General features: G+C 36.3%; 1 protein-coding gene across 4 annotated transcripts in view; it reads left to right on the plus strand.

Moving 5' to 3' along the window:
- Positions 1–19,711, plus strand: part of RARB (retinoic acid receptor beta) — a 647,500-nt gene that overhangs the window by 287,697 nt on the left and 340,092 nt on the right. For 2 of the 4 annotated variants that reach the window (XM_016124866.2, XM_016124868.2), the window contains one exon: positions 9,779–10,233. In XM_016124866.2, the coding sequence (XP_015980352.1) occupies positions 10,056–10,233 (178 nt within the window). In that variant the 5' untranslated portion in view covers positions 9,779–10,055. The other 2 variants (XM_016124867.2, XM_016124865.2) reach the window with 2 other exon arrangements.

The raw sequence follows: 19,711 nt of genomic DNA on the forward strand, positions 1-19,711 counted from the left end.
TGTGACTATTTCATTTATTTGACCAACCCAGATAACCCAAATACACCTTGTAAATTCATGTTCTTTTGTTGTATTGATTTTGTAAAGGCGAGTGTATAAATTTGTGAAAAGTATATTTATAGCTAGAGTAGATAAACTCTTAAAAGTTATAAGCATGTTATAATGTTTAAATATTAATGAATATTAAATACTTATTTTTTAAATTCACTGCTTTGGGGATCCCATTACAACTTCTATTATATGAATTTGCCTTTTATAAAATGAAGAAAGGAATATATCGTGAATTTAATTTCAAATAACAATAGATATGCATATATGCCCAGTTTGACTATAGCAAGATACACTAATTCTGTATTTACAATCTCAGAATTAAATTATAAACTGCAAGGATCTCAGAATCTCAAATATATCTCTTTTTTAATCTCTTTTCAAGAACTGTGCCATTCATGAATGGACACATACAAATCCTACTTGATAACACTATAGCAATCTTAATCTCAACATGCAAACTGACATTTCATCAGTAATCTGTTATCTCAATCAGCTGAAGACTGGTCACTTTATCCTTCCAAAAAGGGGAGACTTAATTACTGGGCTAATAAGGTTCTTCTGGGATCTGAGGCCTAGAGGTACAATTTGGGAGTTTGTTGTATGGAAGAAAAGGTAAGGAAAAATACAAAGCACTTGAAAGTTGAAGAGTCACGAAATTTGGAATGCTGTTCTTGACACTAAAGCCATCCTTAGAAGCACAATTCTAGCTATTGTGACTCATTTTATCTACTTCTACCAATGCCTCGGTTCTCTGTTCCTCTCTGTTTCATGTCTCTTGCTCACTTGTGGTTTCTCTAGCCTCATAGCTTCTACCGACTTCTCTGTATATCCTCCCATTTGTATGCCAGTCTTCTCTCTATGTCTTTCTTGGTGTGTTGGGCATTCTAAATGAATTGATAATAAGACTCTGACAGGATAGAAGGATCACCATCAAACATAGAGACTCCCATTGGGAGTGGGAAGACTACTTTGTCTAGGCTATCTCATAGGCTATACCCAGCCTATAGATGGCCGACTTTCTTTTGAAAACCAAACTAACTCTCGTCCAGTCATTCTTCCTGGTTTGGCAGGATTCCAAGATACAAAATATAGAAACCATTGTACAGAGAGTTGTCTGCTCCTACTTTTCTCAGAAACAAGGAGTATTACCAATAGATATTTGGGCCAACACACACCCTGTACATTATGTCTTAAAATCTGTGTGAAGAGACACTAAGTAAAAGCTGACTCTTCAGGAGGCGTGTGCCATGCTAGCACATGTAGCTACTTTGGGTTGAGTGTGAACCCCCTAAAAACTGTATTTGTATATTGTTCCCGTAATTTATGAAATTAAAATCTTAGAGTTTTATACATTCTACTGTATGTGTATTTCTGCCTGTTATTTTCTAAAAGACATGTTTTCACTTGGCGTGTCTTTGGCAGATGGGGTCTTATAAAAATGGACTAAAAAAGGAATATAGGACATTTTGTATATGCTTTTAAAAATAGGTCTTTAATGTGCCAAATGACCTCCTCTTGATGCAGAGAGTGATTCAGATTTCACTCCCTGCTCATTTGGTGGTCTAAGGAACTCCTTTGCAATTGTTTCCTCTAAGTGACTCTTTTCAACTTCTTTTATTCCCAAATTCAATTAAAAAGAGGTAAGAAATATCTCTTTTTGGCCAAATTCAAGTTATTCATTGTGGTTTGCCCTCGGTTTAAGTTGTACATAATTTTATCAGTAATATTTGTGATGAAGATGGTGAATATAAGAAAGGCTGCAAAACTACCAAGCATGCAAAACTGACTTCTTTATAGCCATGTTTCTTTTTTATCAGGAACAGCAGTGAAAGCAACTGACAGGATTTGTGCTGAGTTTGGCATTTTTGCTGAAAACAGGTATTTGGCTGAATGCATTTGAGAAATTTTAAGTGGCATTACCTGGAACCAATGCCTTAAATAAATAGGGAGGTCTAAGCTAAAATAAACCAGAAAAAGAGAACTATGCATGTAGTGTCTTTTGAAGCAAAGATTTCCTCACAACAAACTCTAAATCAGATAACGAGATACAGGAGAGTTTTCTGTGCTTCATCACAAGAAATTTAAAAATCTATCTTTTGTTCATTTCTGCCTGCTTTTTTGTGTTAATCACAGCAGCCATGGTACCATTAAGTTTTAGTAGGAAGAAATGGATACATTGTTTTCTCCAAAAACCTTGTCTGTTTTGTTGTTTGGATTACCACTAAAGCCAGTACAGTGTAAAATGAACACTTCTTGTCGTGTTAAAGTGTTTGGTTTCTGTGTCTCAGGGAAAATTCTAACAACAGTCCTCTCTCCAACCTGGAGTCTTGAAGAAAGCACATATCAAGTCATCAATGCATTAAATGGCATTTCTAATTATCCAATATGCCTGTAGGTGCATGGCTGAAGCAGGTCAAATCTCACCTTAATTTATTTGTTAGTAGAAGGCATTTGACAAAGCCCCATGGCATGTTCACGATGGCAGATCAAATCTCACTTTTTCTCTTCAGTTTCAGATTTGTACCTGAATTTATTTTACTTTATTATTATTTTTAAATGGAAAGTATACCAATTTCATTTTATTATTAGCCTAACTGAGGAATGGGATGAGGAGAATGGGGTTCTCTTGCTATATAGAGATAACAATTTAGACTCTGATTGAATTAACCTTATCTCTACTGGGCTCTTGGGTGGATCGTTTACTCTTAGATTATTCTTTAACTCCCCTTTCATAGAAAGTATTTTGAGCTGAAAAGGATAAGGAATCATCCAGTCTAGGGTTCCCAAACTTTTTTTTTAATTTAATGAATTTCTAGTGAAATATAATAAACTACCAACATGCATTTTTCCTTAGTCCCTCCTAAATATTTACTAAAATATAGTAAGGAGATGTAAAAAATGTAAAATTAATAAGAACACAAGTGATGTTAATCATAGGTAAGAAATGACAACATTTTTGAAGATAGAAAGTGGATGGGCAGTAATGAATAAAATAGCAAAACGCAGAAAGCAGATTGCTAAGTGCCTTAAAAAAGGAGACGCAAAGGAGAAGCAAGGAGTTGCAAGTTGAATGATTTTGGACAGTCCCAGATACCCTGAGTAGAGGCCCCAGATATCTCGAAAGGCAAAAACGATGATTGAGATAGGAAGTTTGGTTAAGTTCTGAACAAGGAGCCGTTAAAGTTGTTCCGCCACTTGTTATGTCCTGGTGATTGCTGCAACCCAACCTTGGTAGGCAAGGTACATCTGTTCTTTGAAGATATTGAGCTAGAGAGGTTACTGAGTTCTGGACACCAAGATAAACATAGAGTGGGAGGTGGTCTTAGACTGAAAATGGGAAGAAGTGAAAGGCTACATATTCAATTGTAAGCCCACCAGCAGTTACAGCCTTATGCCTCCATTTAACTATCAAAAGTCTTTTCAGTAAGCCTTTTTCTTTTCTACGCATCCTGGGCAGAATGTTAGAGGATTTCTCAGTGAAGGTACCAAAAAACCTGTGGGGGAGGAAAAATAATTCCCCCTCTACCATTTTGCATTCTTGGCAGAAATCTCTATAATAAAAGTTAGCAAAAGGAAAACAAAAGGTTATTAACATGTAAACCTTGTGTTTACATGGTGATACCCAGAGAAAAATGAGTAACTCTCAAGGAGGCTTAGAATTCAGGGTTAAATACCTTCTTAACAGGGAAGGAGGTGTGGGTATGGATTCTCTTAGTGGGAGTAAATGATTTTTTTTTTAAAGATAAATAGGCATTTAGAAGAATAAATGGGAGGTATGATAGTTTGTGGCAAAGGCTGTCTGGATATGATGTTGACTATATTCCCTCTGGTGATTATAGCAGCCTTCACTCGTTGATGAAACTCCTAGGAAAGGATCTACGATAATTGGGTTCCTTTTGGAGAATCTGTCTTTAGACAGATTAGGAGAGTTCAGAGATAGCCTCTCACAGCTTTTACTGTGTTTTCAAGTGCCTACAGCTCAAAATAATCAATATATCAAAGCAGCATATACTACATTTTAAACCCCTAATAATAATTAAAAAAAAAAAAACCTAAAACTAACATTTGGGGAGTGCCACAAAAATGTCCAAGTTAGAACACTTTTTTATGAAACATAACCATTTGATAAGGTTTGCTCATTAAAACAGAGGCTTGCAATAAGATTGCCCTTTTAGATATAAATGGACAAAGCTAGAATTAGGCAGACAATATAACTGAGAACTGCTTATAATATTAAAGGAAATAAAACAATGGAAAAAAATGAAAAGAGTCAATGTGGAGAGCAATTTAAAAATTAATAGCATAAAAAGTATTCAGAATGGATAAAGTGTTCATTTAAAAAAGCAGATGTATAAATAAAGAAAATATAATAAAAACTCTTGGATGTTAAAAATATGATAGCATAAATATAAAATTTGATAGAGAAATTGGAAGTTAAAGGTGAGGATATCTTGCAGAAATTAGAAAAAATTGATAAAGTAGAATAGTAGAGAAAATATAATAAAATTAGAGAATCAATTTAAGAGGTCAACTATCTAATAATATTTCCAAAAGGAGAGAACAAAATATATAGTAAGGAAGATATTATGAAAGAAAGGATAAAATAAAATTTTCTCTAACAGAAGGTTATGAGTTACCAGATTGAAGACTACCAAGTATCTAGCACAATGTAGGAGAAGATCCACAGAGGATAAAGAGAAGAGTACAAAGGCTTCCAGGAAAAAGAAAAATGTCGCAGACAAAGGATCTGAAACCACAACAGTATAAGAAATTTCCAAAACAGTGTGCAAAGCTTAAAAAGTGGTGCAACAAACTTTACAATTTTAATTTAAAAAGTTATTTTCAACCCACGATCTCTAGCCAAACTATCAGATAGAGATGTGAGGTATAGCATATTATTTTAATATATGCAAAGTCACAAAAAATTTACCTCTCATGTGCCATTTCTCAGAAAACTATTAGGAAAAAAGCCACCAAACTAACAAAGTAAACCAAGAAAAAGGAAGACATGAGAATTAGGAAAAGAAGTTTGGAAAAAAGAGAAAAGCACTAAGAGAAAGTCTACTTTGACATCTATGCATGAGACTAGGAAAGGAGCCAACCAGCCCTGGGGCAGGAGGAATGCCCCCAGTTGTGGAACTCAAATATCAAATGACGTATCTGGCAAAATAGTCAGAGAGTTGGGAAAGAATTATTCAGATACAAAAAAAAAAAAAAAAAAAAAAAAAAAAATTCAAATTATATAAACAAAGCAATGATTAACAAGGAAAAACCAAAAGTTTTTTTTAAAAAGAACTGTAAATATAGTATATCATGTGGCTCAGCTGTGACAATATTTATCTAGTCTTAATTATGTACACATAATATTATAAATGATTAAATGATTTCCATTTTTAAAATTGTGATGAAATTACATTGGGAGTAAGAGAGGAGGAAGCATTTTCTATGTGTGGGCGGTAGCCTAAGAGAACTAAATCATATTTACAGTAGAAATCTATAGAAATTAAAGAAAGTTTTATAAAATTATGAAAAAATACTTTAAGTATATTAAATAGAAATATAAGTAACAGAAAAGGGCCCAATTAAAATATTTTCAAGTCTAAAATATTTTCAAGTCTAAAATATTTTCAAGTTGTTGCTTGTAGGGAGAAGGTAGACTACTGCTTTTCTTTCGTAATCTAAAGCACTGGTCAGCAAACCATGGACTGTGAACCAAATTTGGCAGGCCATCAGTTTTGTAAATAATGTTTTACTGAAATACAGCCATGCCCACTCTTTTATGGATTGCCTGTGGCTGCTTTTTGCCCTAAGAAGTTGCTGGAAAAGCAGAGGTGAGTGGTTGTGACAAAAACTGTATGGCCTACAACCTAAAATATTTACTTTCTTTGCAGAAGAATTTTGCCAATTTCATGTCTAGAGCAGTGGTTCTCAAATTTTAGCTGACTCAGAATCATCTGAAAGGGTTGTTAGAGCACAGATTGCTGGGCCCACCTACAGTTTCTGATTCTGCAGATCTCTCAGGTGGGGCCTGGAGAATCTGTATTTCTAACAAGCTTCCAGTGGATGCCGATGCTGTTGGTTCAGGGACTTTGCTCTGAGAACTACTAGTCTAAAGGAACTGTTTGGCTCTAAAAAAGTCACATGTAAGTATTATTTTTATAAAATATATTTGAAATATTAAAAGTATAAGCTCGGAAGCTTGCATGAAAATTTAAGCTAAAATCAATACAAAAACAACCTCTAGTGAATTAAATATGACAAGAAGTGATTAAAATGTAATTTTTTATCTTTATATTGGAACAAAAACATTAACAAATTAAATGAGAAAATATACTGTGTTTTGTTAATGATATGTTCTCACAGATACAATCATAGTGTTAATTTCGGCAACCTCTGCCAATGCTCCGGCACTTATATTATCCACGAGGTGAGTAGTAGACCTATCGTGCTACCTCCTATCATTCTACTATCTGTCAAAGGCAGATACAACATCAGTTATGCAGACAGTTATTTAAAAATCTTTTATTATTATTATTATCTTCTCTAAAATATTATTTTCAGCTTTTTTTTCTCTTTGTATCTTCTGGTAAAACGCTTGTTTCCTGAACAACACAGTTTAAGACCTACTCTTCTCTTGGCCCCTTTCACAGATGATGAAACTGATACCCAGGGAATCTTACGGATTGTAGACCCAGGACCTCCTGACCCAGTCCCCACTTCCTTCCCCTCTTCCACTCCAGCTCCTGTTTGCTTTGCCTCAGGTGGTGAAGGAAAACACCCTGAATGAGACCAAACTCAAATCAGGCGTGAAGAAAAAATGCACTGCTAATACCAGTGACCATGTTTTTTTTTTTTTTTTCTCCTAAAAGCCTGAAACAAAGGAAATTCTCTGCTTCCAGGAATAGCCTTAATCAGTCACATATGTGAACATAGACCTAGTGACCATTCAGTTTTCCACCGACATAACGGGATTTCTCCTACACATACATTTTTTTCTTTTGCCTATTATCAGCATCGGTAATTTTTTTTGTAAGATCCTAGGCATGATACCAGACCTTTCAACGAGGCAGGCAGGATGCTGAAAATCTGCAGCATTTGAAAGCAAAGAGAAATCAAGGATATTGAGGGTAGAAATAGTCCCTGGTTGGGAAAAACAAACAAACAGCTTTAAAAATCTAAGAATTGTGCCCTGCGGGGGTGGGTTTGCTGAACTGTCAGCTCCACCAGTTAATGAGGTAGTTTGTCTAATGGAGATAGGAAAGACCATTTATAACAATGCTGGGCTTTGTGTGTGTGATTTAAAAATCAAATTGAGTGGAAATGCAGCAAACACTCAATGGCATTGTTTATTTTCTAATTAATTTGCTACAAACTACAAAATACAAGTGTTAAATATATTAGATGGTGTGTGATTTTCAGAAGAGAAAACACTGGAAACATTCACCTCTCATCGTCCATTTACTTTCTTCTCATCAGGGGAACAAGTGGCGGTTTGAGAATTTGAAAAGGACATTGATATTTTGGATGAGACATCACTTTTGGAGTTAAGTGTGTTACATAAGCCAGCCGGGAATGCTGTCTCCTTTGTAAGGCTCCTTGGCATTCTGTGGAGCCTGGGACCATATGGTCTGACTGTTGATGATGTTCATTTTTAATATTAATAGGTCAGGGATTCAAAGCCCTGGGGAGAATGTCATCTAAGTGAGGACAGCCACTCATACCACAGCTGTTTATGGACTTTTTCCTCTGTGGGGTACAACTAGGACAATGCAGGCACTCAGTATAAATATAAGCACAGTATGGTAAACGGGAAAATGAAGAGATGGTAGAACCAGCTAGAACTAGGTGCAACTTCTGGCTTAGCCACAGGCTGACTATGACACATAGGGAAAGTCAGTTAAACTCACTGAGACTCAGTTTTCTCATCAGGAAAATAAGGATAATAATAACTACCTTATGGGATTTTTCTAAGAACTACAGCTTAGAGCTCCTAAGTTCCTGACATGTTATACAAAAAAAATAGAAGTTGTTATTTATTAAAACATCTTAGGGTTTATAGTAACCAAAATGACTAACTTCATAAACTGAGAAATCAGTAAGCTTTCATAAGTCTTGTTCTCAAATTTCTCTAAATCCTGGCTCTTTATTTCTATGACAAAAGTCCTAATATGCTTTTCCTAGGAGTACTTCGATGTGTTCTCCATTCTGCCCTGAGCCCAACGCCTCTTGACTATTATAACAAGCTTATTCTCAGAATCATGTCATTAGATGGGACAATACATGTGTTTAAAGCAAACTTTTACGCATTGTTTACTACTTACCTAGTGTTTACTCTGTACCGGGTACTCTTCTTTTCTTGGTATTACCTCATTTAAGCCTCATGCCACCCCTCTGAAGTAAATTCTATTATAATCCCAATTTTATAATAAAAACTAACATATTGAGAGGTAAGATAATTGTCCAAGGGGCAGAGCCATGATTTGAACCTAGGCAATCTGGCCTTAGAATCAGGCTCTCAGCAGCTGCTTCATGCTGGCCTTAAGATATCATTCTCGCTTTGTGCCACATGGGTTCCCATTCAGGCCTTGGCATCCAGTGAGCTCCAGAATTTAGGACTTAACCAGATATTGGTCATTAGGGCCAAGGTGAAACTATGAAGTTCACAGCCAGCCCACCCTAGAACATATTTCAGTCTTCTATTCCCAGTCTCAAGGAATTCTAAGTGCTACACATCCCTAAAATGTCTTTTGTGGGAGACAGGGCAGTTTTCACCTTCCTGAACAACATGGCTTTAGTTAGGAGCTGTTAGAACCAGAAACTTCATGAAAGCAAAAACCACATTCAGGTTGTTCCATTCTGTATATCTCTAGTGCCTACATCAGCACCTAGTACATAATAGTAAGTTAAGATTTGATTGACTAATGGATAATTGAATGGCTGGACAAATGGATGATGGTTGAATAGACAAGCTGATGGATAGATGGATGGGTGGATGGTGTTCATATAAGATAAGTATACACTCTCGACAATAAGAAACTGATATAAAGTATTTCACTGATCTTTGATGGCTGTACTTACCTTTCATTAGATTACAGTTTCCTTCCATAGTTACATTTATCGTGTTGGGTATGTCATTCCAAATGGCTGCATTAAAACCCAAAATTGTTCATATGAAAAATGAAAAATTTTGGAAGTACATAAGTTAAGACAACATTAAACAATCTGTTTCTCTAAAAGGAGCAAGAAAATCATTCATTCATTCATTTATTCATTCATTCCACCGTTCAACAAATATTTATTGAGCATCTGTTGCCTGTTAGGTACTCTTATAGGAGCTTAAAACATAGCTGTTAACAAAACAAAGAAAAACTCTGCCCTCCTGGTGAATATGTCCTATATGAGAGACAGAAAAAAAGCAAACATTCCCACATGTAATGAATCAAGTTGTTTAGGTACCATGGAGAAAATTTAAGTAGGGTGAGGATTATAGGAATGGTGGTAGGCGAAGATTGCTCTTTATACCAGATAATCTGAGTTATTTTGAGCCTGTATATAAATTTTATTGTATGTTTAAATATGAAAATTTGATAAAATTAAAGTTGTTGAATGTAGGGGGAACAACTGGGAATTAGAAGACATAAATTAATATTAGAGATTTTTCACATAACTTGATTAATATGAGAATTTTTAGCTTATGAAATATATATGTACGTATTTTTTCTTACAGGATTAGCAGCTCCAGACTTTTAAAGTGATAACATTTCCCAGCCTTAACTGAGAAGCTGAATGAAAAAGACATCCTTCCTGTAATCAGCATAGCAAAATGAGAGGTGGAAAAACCATGTTGGGAAGAAGCAAGGTCTTCTGTTGAACTGTCTTGCCTTTGATCCAGAATACAGCTCGGACTCAACACTTGCCCTGAATTTACCTCTCCAACTTTGGTTTAAAGCCTGGAGTGATGTGTCCCCACCCCAGAGCACCTTCCATTCTGTGAGTCCTGAAACATGACCACCAGTAGCCACGCATGTCCCGTCCCGACAGTGAATGGACACATGACTCACTATCCAGCCGCACCCTACCCATTACTCTTTCCACCAGTCATCGGAGGACTTTCCCTGCCTCCCCTCCATGGCCTTCATGGCCACCCTCCTCCAAGTGGATGCAGCACCCCGTCACCTGCAAGTAAGTACCACTAGAATTTGCTCTCTTTAACTCTTGGTTGATTGGTGTAATGAAACCAAGAAAAAAGGACAGTTCATATCCAGGGTGAGTTTTCATTATGTTGGGTGTTGGTTTTTCTTGGTGAAGAATTATAACTTTAATGCTATTGGCAGAAATATAATTTGAAAACAGAGAAATGATGAATTTTGGAATTTGATCCATTCTAAACCACACTGGTATTTTGCTCAATTTCATAAAATGTAAATGCAATAAGTAACCAATATACCTGGAGAAACTGACCACTTGATAAGTAATGTGAACAGTGAATTTGGACATGGTACCATAAAAATCACTTATGACAATCCTGGATTGAGCATCGATTTTGGTTGCAAGATTTCCTTTGAATCTCTTACTCATTTTGCAGATACTGATAATATCTGTAATTGTTCTCAACTTCCCAGGGATCTTTGCTACCAATTCACATCACATAAGCTTTTTAAATGTCCTCAATCACTTTTGATTCTGTACTGTTGTTTTTACTTCCGATCTTCTATAAAATGTTGAGTAAAAGGACTGTAAAATAAAAGTAGTCAGAGAATTCTTCAAGACTGATATGACTTACTCATAGAAAGCGTCCATATCATGTGATTTAATTTTTTTTTTTTTTTTGCCTGTTTAAGGACAAACCATGTAGCCTGTGAGTTCTCCCACCTTTTAGAAACACTTTGCCTGATTTGGCATCTAGAGGTAAAAAAGGCATATTGATTCCACTGTGCTGTATCAGACATCCACAGCACATACTCTAGATTCTTCCTGGTTTGTAGCTCAACGGAAGCTCTTCAGAGTTCTTCCTGGGAACCATTTTGAATTTTTCTGCTCTTTAATAAGTTCCTCCAAATGTTGGCTTGGTACTTAGAAGTTTTCTTTGGAAATACTGCCTTAATTTTTCTGCATGGTAGTCTTTGTACCTTATCCTTTTCCTCCTACTACATTCTTAGCTCAGTGGGAGCAGAGGGCTGTCCCACCTAACTGGGATCCATCAGCTCCTGATACAGAGCCATCAGAAATAGTAGGGGATGGATGTTTGCATGTTTGCATGTTTGGATGGATAGATGGACTGATGAACTGATGGATGGACAGCCTTTCCTGCAGAGATATTGATGGCAATTGTAGTATTATCATGCCTGACATATACAGACTTGTTTTCCTTCTTAGAATGTTCTGATTATAATTCTTCCCTTACATATTTTAGAGTTCTGGCCAGAGCATTTGACCTTTTAAAATGCTTAATAACATCCTCCCATGCTTCTCAAGTTCAAATTGAAAGTAAATATAGCCAAAGTAGCATTTTGGATATCAGGAGAGATGAAAAGAGTACCTATATTTGAAATGTTATTCATCAAATGCAAATAATGTAATGAAGTTATTTGTGGGCAATACATGAAGGGGTCTCACTAAATGATTGTTAAAACTACTAAAATTTCACCACAAGCCTCTGTATCTAATTCTATAGCTTAGCCAGCCTGATGGATAGTACATTCTAATACATTTTTTTCCTCAGATTAGAAGTATATTTTGTAGGTGTAGTAAAGGAGTTAAAACATGAGTTTCATTTTCATCCTTCATGATCTAATCTTATAGATGACAAACGTTACTCACCTGCACCTGGGTACCCACAGCAAATTCCAGCAACTTTGAGCTTCTTTGGTTATTGATTTTAAGGAAATGCAGAGCATAGGCAGTGGGATGGTGGGTGAGATTAACGTCCCCGAACACTCGAACAGGTCCTCAATAATCAAATCCATTACTTATCTATTTGCAGATATTTCGAGGTCAGAACAGTGCTTGGCATACTATAACCTATAGGCCAAATCCAGCCCATCATCTGCTTTTATAAATAAAGTTTTATTGGAACACATCCACACTCATTTGTTTAGATATTGTCTATGGTTGCTTTCGTGTTACAATGTTAGAGACCATATAAACCACAAGTCATAAAACCTTTACTATCTTGCTCTCTCTAGAAAAAGTTTGATGACCCTGTTACGGTAGTAAGAGCGTTGGTTTAGGAGTCAAACCATCTAGAATCTGACCAGGCTCTGTCTATAGTTAAGTTAGCTCTACTCATTCCTTTCCCTAATCTAAGCCTCAGTAGCTCTGCCTGTACCCCAAATAAGCTATATCTATAGAATACTCCTTAAACGTCTAAATACAATTCTCTTCTTTTTGTTTCATAATTACTAACAAGGCACAAGATACCATCACTACCAGTTAAGCCATAATGTAATTGCCATTTTTTTAGATCAAGATTGGTGACATCTTGGCAATTTCATATGTTTCAACCTTTAAAAAGAGAGGGTTTGCAGTTTTTTAAAAAGGAGGGGGGTGCATAGTTGACAATAGTCCTTTTGAGGGCCTCGGGGAAAGGGAACTAAGCAACTGTGCCTTGTAAGGTGGCTGGAGAAGGGGCAGAAAAAGAACAAGGTACAGAAAGATCAGGCTGGAAACTTCAAAGTTGGCTTTCTTCATACCCTGGCTAACACTTTGTTTGTTATTATTTTTTGCCACAGATAAAGCACATGAAAGTCACTCAGATGAAAATAACTGAAGGATACCAGTGTTAATATGCAAACTATTAGTTGGTCCTTGGATAGGGAGTTTTCTTGGTTATAGCTGTAGTTTAGAAAAGGCGGGAAACACAGGCAAGTTCTTAAAAGTTACACAGAGGCTTTCTCTTGGCTAAAAATAAACTTAAAGTTTTATTCATGTACTGAGGTCAATTAGGAAGGTAGCCAAATTCTGTAAAGTCTCAATAACTAGCAAAACACATGCTTGGGTGGAAAAGCTAGCTAATTTGGAATGTAAAGGGAACGAACATGTTGGGGAATGACTCTATAAAGAGGGTCATGTTGTTTGGGATTTGCTGATGTCTCTTTCATAATCTCTACACATCATCTAGATTCTTCAGCTCAGCCAGAAAGAATAAATTCTTCTGCACTGTCGCAAGATTCTTTTAGCATCATGTAATTATAAAGACCAAGAACCTTCTACCTCAAAAGTGAGTGAGAGTCATTTCCACAGTAGCCACTGATTTACACCCACTCCTTACCATTCCCTCCACTCACTTCTGATTCTCTGGTCAGCTCGTTATCCTGGATTAGAACCTGAACTCTGCATAGTTAACCTCTCTATAGCACACATGTCCCCACTCCCACATATAAAGATGTCTTGATCTGACATATCAGTCATTTAACCTCTCTGAATTTCTCTTCCATTAACTATAAAATATTTTTATTTAAAGAATAGCCTTTTATAATAATTACATTCAAATCTTTTAAGGATGAAGCTAAGGATATATTACCAAAAAAAGGTGCTACAAAGGGATGAGATCAGATCATCTCCAAGGCCTTGTCAGCTCTAGCAGATAATGAATCCATACATTATTTCTGAGATTTTCTCCTGATCGCCATGCCATTTGCAAGCAGACAGCCCATGTTTCTTTGCTTTGTGCCTATGATGGACCTTGTTCTTCTGCAGTGTAGGATATTTAGCTATTGGTATGACCATTTGTGACCATTCACAATTCAGAGGGACAGATGTGCCCACTTTTCAGAAACTCTGTTCTCCAGAACCTTTTACTCTAAAGAAAAAGAAAAAAAGAATGATTTGCAAGAGAGGTGAACTTAAAGCATCTTCTAAGTGTGAACATTCTTGTCTTTCCAATCTGACTTAATTTTTGTTTCATGGAGTCTCTATAAGCTTAGAAATCAGGAAACATATAAGAAAAGAGGGAGTTAAAAGAAGTTATTTTTAAAAAACTTGTGTATCAAGCACCTCGCAGATAATCCACTGAGCATTTAATGTATCTCATTCTTAAACCAAAATAATAGCCCCCTAATATTACTACCAGGTCATTAGCAGCAGGCCCATTTTAAAGATGATGACCTTGAGGCTCACAGAAAATAAGGAGTTTACTCAGCTCAATAATGTTGGACCCAAATTCCAGGCCCAAATCTTGGATCCCCAAAATGCATGTCTTTTCCTCTGTATTGGGCAATGGGGCCAACTTAACCCCTCAGATAATTGCACAGGCCCACAGGTATCCCTTTCCCATGATGCTTCAGAAAGTCCTCAGAGATGGAGGACATTTAAAGGACCTCACAACCTTTTTAGTTTCACCAACTACTGTGGAAATAACTATTGTTTTTCATCAAAATGGGGAGGTGAGGGTGGACTCCATAGTCAGGGAGTCACTGTGGACGCCTCTACTCAGCTCTGTCCTGTGAGCAAAGAGCATGCCACCTCCAGGCAAGCATGACTACAAGGAGAGGGAAGCCTGACATACTCTGCCAGGAAACACTCAAAATTTAATGTTCCCGAGCTCTCAGTGAAAGTTGGACAACTGTCCGTCTGTCTCTCTTTATTTTCCTTTCATGGCTGCTTGTTCTGTTTCATTTCTGCACATGTGCTTTTTTATAGGTTGTTATGAGCTGGAAAATATTGTTAAGTGTTTGGGTTTTAGAGCCTCTTTCAAAACGATCTCAGTTTAACTCCAGCATTTTAAAATGAGAGTTCTTTTCCCCTGCTTCTTTAAAGATCAGAAAGTGCACGCCTGTCAAAAATCACAAAATAGGGTTTTGACTTAAAAATAAAAAAAGCCCAACATTCTGGAGAGACAGACTGTGAGTCTCAGAATTACCAATGACAGAACATAAATTGAGTCTTATTTTTATATCTCGTCTTAAACTAAAAGGAGCTTTGTTACCCAACTTGTCTAAAGCAAGGTGTGCAGCCAGATTGGACTTCCTGATTGCATGCTAAGGACAATTAGCCCAGAGGTGCCAATCCTGTTTAAAATACACACAGATTGATGGTAACTAAAAGCAACTTATTAATTCTTATTCATCACACTTGGCTCTGTGGTCTTGTTTTATTTCTACTGGGAGTCATATTTGTCCTTAAACATGCACAATGACCGCCCCCCCTCCCCGGACAGGGATCATATCAATTTTTAAGATGCCTAGGGCTTAGTTTATTGTTGGTATTTAGTACATACCAAATGTGTATACGTAGGTATACATATATAAGTCATATATATACACCCTTCCCATTTTTAAACCAAATAAAAACAAGGTAAAATAAACTTGTTAAAAATTTTAGTAGACTCAGTTATAACAATTTGCCCATTTCTTCTGCCTTTGGTCCTTGGGTATCTTTGAAGTTCTGAGGCTAAGGAGGTAAAGGCTTTTACCTGAATGTTTTGGAGTTTACGCTTTTGAGATTGAACGGTTCTACTGGTCTTGCATAGATAGTTCTAGAGCCACGTGTGTGTTATGTAAAGGTTCATTCCTTAAAGGTGGAGAAGTATTGATTATTTGAGTACAGTGCCTTTCTTCCCCCCCAAATAAAGGAGTCTTTGTGTCTTCTTCTTAATATCTGTACAATTTCCCCAGACTCTGGTTGAGTACAATGTGCAATTCTTTGAATAGTTTTAATGAGGAGCTGGGCCCATTTTGTTTGTTGAACTTTACCCCACAGGGATCGAAAGTATGTGAACATGAATTAGAAACAAAAAAGATTATTGTTCAATTTTATCAAATTAGCTACAATGCCCAAAGGAGGATCTTAACTCTGGAAGTGTGTTCTTAAATAGAAATAGGCTTTCAGTCCACAGAGGCTATCATAAAAATGGGAATTGATTTACCTCTAAGTTATCCTGCAATGATTATTCTTAGGGAGAGCATGTTTGGAAGAATAAGGGAAAAAAGGAGACGAAGGAGAATGGAGAAAAGAGAGAGTGATGGGTTAGAGCTCATTTTAGAATTTTTTTTGATAGTCTACTAATTAGATAGTTAGATGAAATGGACATTTAAAAAAATTCTAACTTTATGAAAATTGAACCTCTGAAAATTGGAATCACCATAACAGTTGGCTATAATATATGAGAATTTCCATGTGTTCCAAATTTCTGTCTTGATGAATTTATCCATCTACAACTTCTATACATTTCAGATGATATATTTTGTTTCTAATGAGGAAAAACCCATTCAGATGAATTTGCGTAATGGGAGATTAACCTCTGTACAGGTAGATGGACATGAGGACAGATAGAATTCTACCAGGTGGTTACCCTCTGGGTCATCTTTAGGATGAACCTCAGGCAGTTCCACAGAAGCTCTGGTGATTTATCCTGTGTCATTAAAATGATATAGCTCCCTATTCCACCTTTGCTTTTATGTTTCTCTGCTTTGATTTCCTCTGACCTTTGAATAATTCTTGGTAATTTAAACTTAAAAGAGAGAAGAGGGGAGAGAAGGAGAACGAGAGGGAGGTGAGAAAGGAGAGAGGGAAAGAGAGAGAAACAGATAGATAAACAAGAAAAAGATAGAGAAAGACTAATTAATTCTGTTATTTGAGCTCCAGTCCACCTCCAAGAACTTGAGGACACACCAGGCCAACCAATGGCCAGGTGATATCATCAGCTCTCTTGCATTTTTTTATTTTGCTAAGAGAATAAGTATTAAAAGTAGCTACCATTTATTTAGTATGCTACATGTGTAACCTACATGTGAAAAAGAAAAATAGAGAAACAAAGACCCAGGTAATTAACTTTCGAGGTTGCTCAGACAAAAATGGTGGGATTGGGTTTGAACTCTCATTGCTTTGATCAAAGCCAATCTTGTTTTCATGTTAGCTGTAGATATCAAGGCAATAAAAAGATTATTTAAACACTATAACTGTCTTCAAAGATCTTGCACTCCTACTGGGAAGTCATAGTCGCCTAAAATCATTTAGTTCTAAAACCCTGATGCTCTTTGCCCTCTAAGGCCTTGCTTGTGTAAAATTTGTAACATTCCCTCTAACCCACACACCCATTCTGCATACTTTGATTTATTACACATGTCCTATTCTGCTGTCTTTACTTGTTTTTGTAGCTTTTCCTCCTCTGCTCCTCTCTTAACCTGATGCCTGATACACATCGGGAGCTCATCTAAGGTTTGTGAAATGACCGAGTCAATGGTTCTCACTGGTGGAGAATTTGGAAATTTGAGGATGCACTTTTGGATGTCACAATGAGGGAACACTACATGCATTTAGTGAGCAGAGGCTCGGAGGCTGAATGTTCTACCCTTTGTGCAATAGTTGCAAATAATCAAGGATTGCCTCACATGCTCATGACTTCCCAATGAATGACCAGACATTTATGTTAAGAGCCCTCCAAAATAAATTACAGTTAACTAAACCTAAACTGTAACTCCATTCTACATATAAATGCAAAACATTGAATGCTTTTATTATACCTTGAATTATTTAGAACTGCTTTGCTGTGTAATTGCTGTGTAAATCAAGTATAGGTGGATCTTTTATTTGGAACATGTGTAAGGTCACCCACCATTTCAGAAAACCGTGTCACTGATGGCAGTACTGTTCTTGGTATTTGAGTCGCCGATACCACATATTTTTTTTGATCTGCATTTATAGAGGTAAGCATCTCGCCACTCTTTACACATGAGCATTTACACATTGAAACAACTATTATTTTTATCATAAATTACTTTCTTTTAATTCATCTTCGATATTGCAATCAGGAGATTGTATTAACTTCTTTGAAATTATATGTGTAGGTGGACTGTATTATCTATAACCTTCATTTGGAAACAGTAAAGCAGGTGTTATAAGAATATGTGACTAAAAGAAACACTGCATCCAAAATGTTGAAGATTACTGGAATGAATGGATGGATGGATGAATACATGAATGAATCAGTGAAAAATAACTAACAGTATCAAGTGAACTGCTTAGAAAGTAAATGATCTAGCTGTTGAGAGGAGAGAAAGAAAGTATATAAGTAAAATTCACAGGTAGTTTGCAAAACCAAATTCAATGATTATGCCAGGAAATGCCATATGTAGAAGACCTTCAGAAAGTACACATGTGTTTTAGGTTTCCCATCTTGGATGGCATGTGAAGCTGGTAAGACGTCATCCAGCTGTTCCGTCCATTTCTTGATGTGCAACCAGTATCCCCAACGTATACCAAAGGACATCTAATGTATTGTTATTCATGAATTCACTCTTCCAATATTTATTTAACACATATGTGTTAGATATTGCAGTAGGCACCTCAGAGTCAGTCTGATGGTTTTCTGGGTAAATCCATCAGTGATTGGTTCCCAAACTTATACGTCATGTCAGATTCTACCTCCAATGAGATGTCATTTTAGGATTTACCAGGAACAACTTATGGGACTGTTATGGATTGAATTGTGTCTCCCAAAATGATGTTGAAGTCCTAACCCCCATTATTCATGAATGTAACTTTACTTAGTAATGGGGCCTTGTCAGGTGATCAAGTTAAAATAAAATGAGGTCATTAAAGTTGGCCCTAATCGAATATGACTGTATACTTATAAAAAGGGAAAATTTTAATGTGGAGGTAGAGATACAGGGAGAATGCCAAACCGAAGGTCAGTTATACTGCCACAAGGCAAAGAACACCAAAGATTGTAGCAAACCACCAGAAGCTAAGGGGAAGGCATGGGAGAGAGTGTTCCTCACAGCCCTCAGAAGAAACTAACTTTGCTGGCACCTTGATTTTGAACTTTTGGCCTCCAGAACTATTTGTAATACTTTGTTATAGCAGCCCTAAGAAACTAAGAGGGCTGTAACTAAGTACTATACCTTTCTACCACTGAAGAAGGAAAAACTATACTTTTGATCTTATCCTTCTCGAAAAGTATCTGTAATTTAGCTACTTTCTCATAATTTTATCCTCGCAGTGACCTTCTTTTTCTGCATTATCTGGCTCCCTTGGCTTGAACTAATGATTAATATTTCAGGGAGTTTTTCTTTTTTCTTCATAGTTAATCTTTTAATTCTGGCAGCTACAAATCTATCATCATGAATCACAATATTTACATTTTTTAAATGAATTTTCTCTATTCCTCTGAATTTCTTTTGGTACTATCCTTGGATGTTAAAATCCTATCTCCTTTTTTGACCTCCATATGTCTTTTTTAATATCCATTTGCTCTTAATTTTAAAGCCTTTGCCTCAAAACTCTGCAAGATTTCCCATCACTGTCATACTGGAGCTCATGAGATTCTCCAGAAGAATCATTCATATTACAAGTTCATATTTCAAGTTTCAGTTACTGAAGGATTATTGGTGGCAGTGATCTTATCATTATAATTATTAGTTATTTATTACCTTGAACATCACTTTATTGGTTTATCTGGCAGTCCCTGCCACCCTTCCTTCAATACTATGCTTCCTGTCCTTTGTACTTAAAACTATTTTTGTTATACAATTAGTTCCATGCTCTGTGTCCTGGTCTTTACATCTACCCACATTAGTTCTCCACATCTGGAATTTTTTAGTTGCTTGTGAATAAAATCGTTTAAAAAAATTTTTGAGGCCACCTAAGTTTGTACCACATGTGAACTCTACTTAAGGATTCTGGGTTAAATTCTTCTTCCCTGTTAACTTTGCCTTTAATG

This window comes from Rousettus aegyptiacus, unplaced genomic scaffold (assembly GCF_014176215.1).
Source record: "Rousettus aegyptiacus isolate mRouAeg1 unplaced genomic scaffold, mRouAeg1.p scaffold_m13_p_4, whole genome shotgun sequence".
Lineage (NCBI taxonomy): Eukaryota > Metazoa > Chordata > Mammalia > Chiroptera > Pteropodidae > Rousettus > Rousettus aegyptiacus.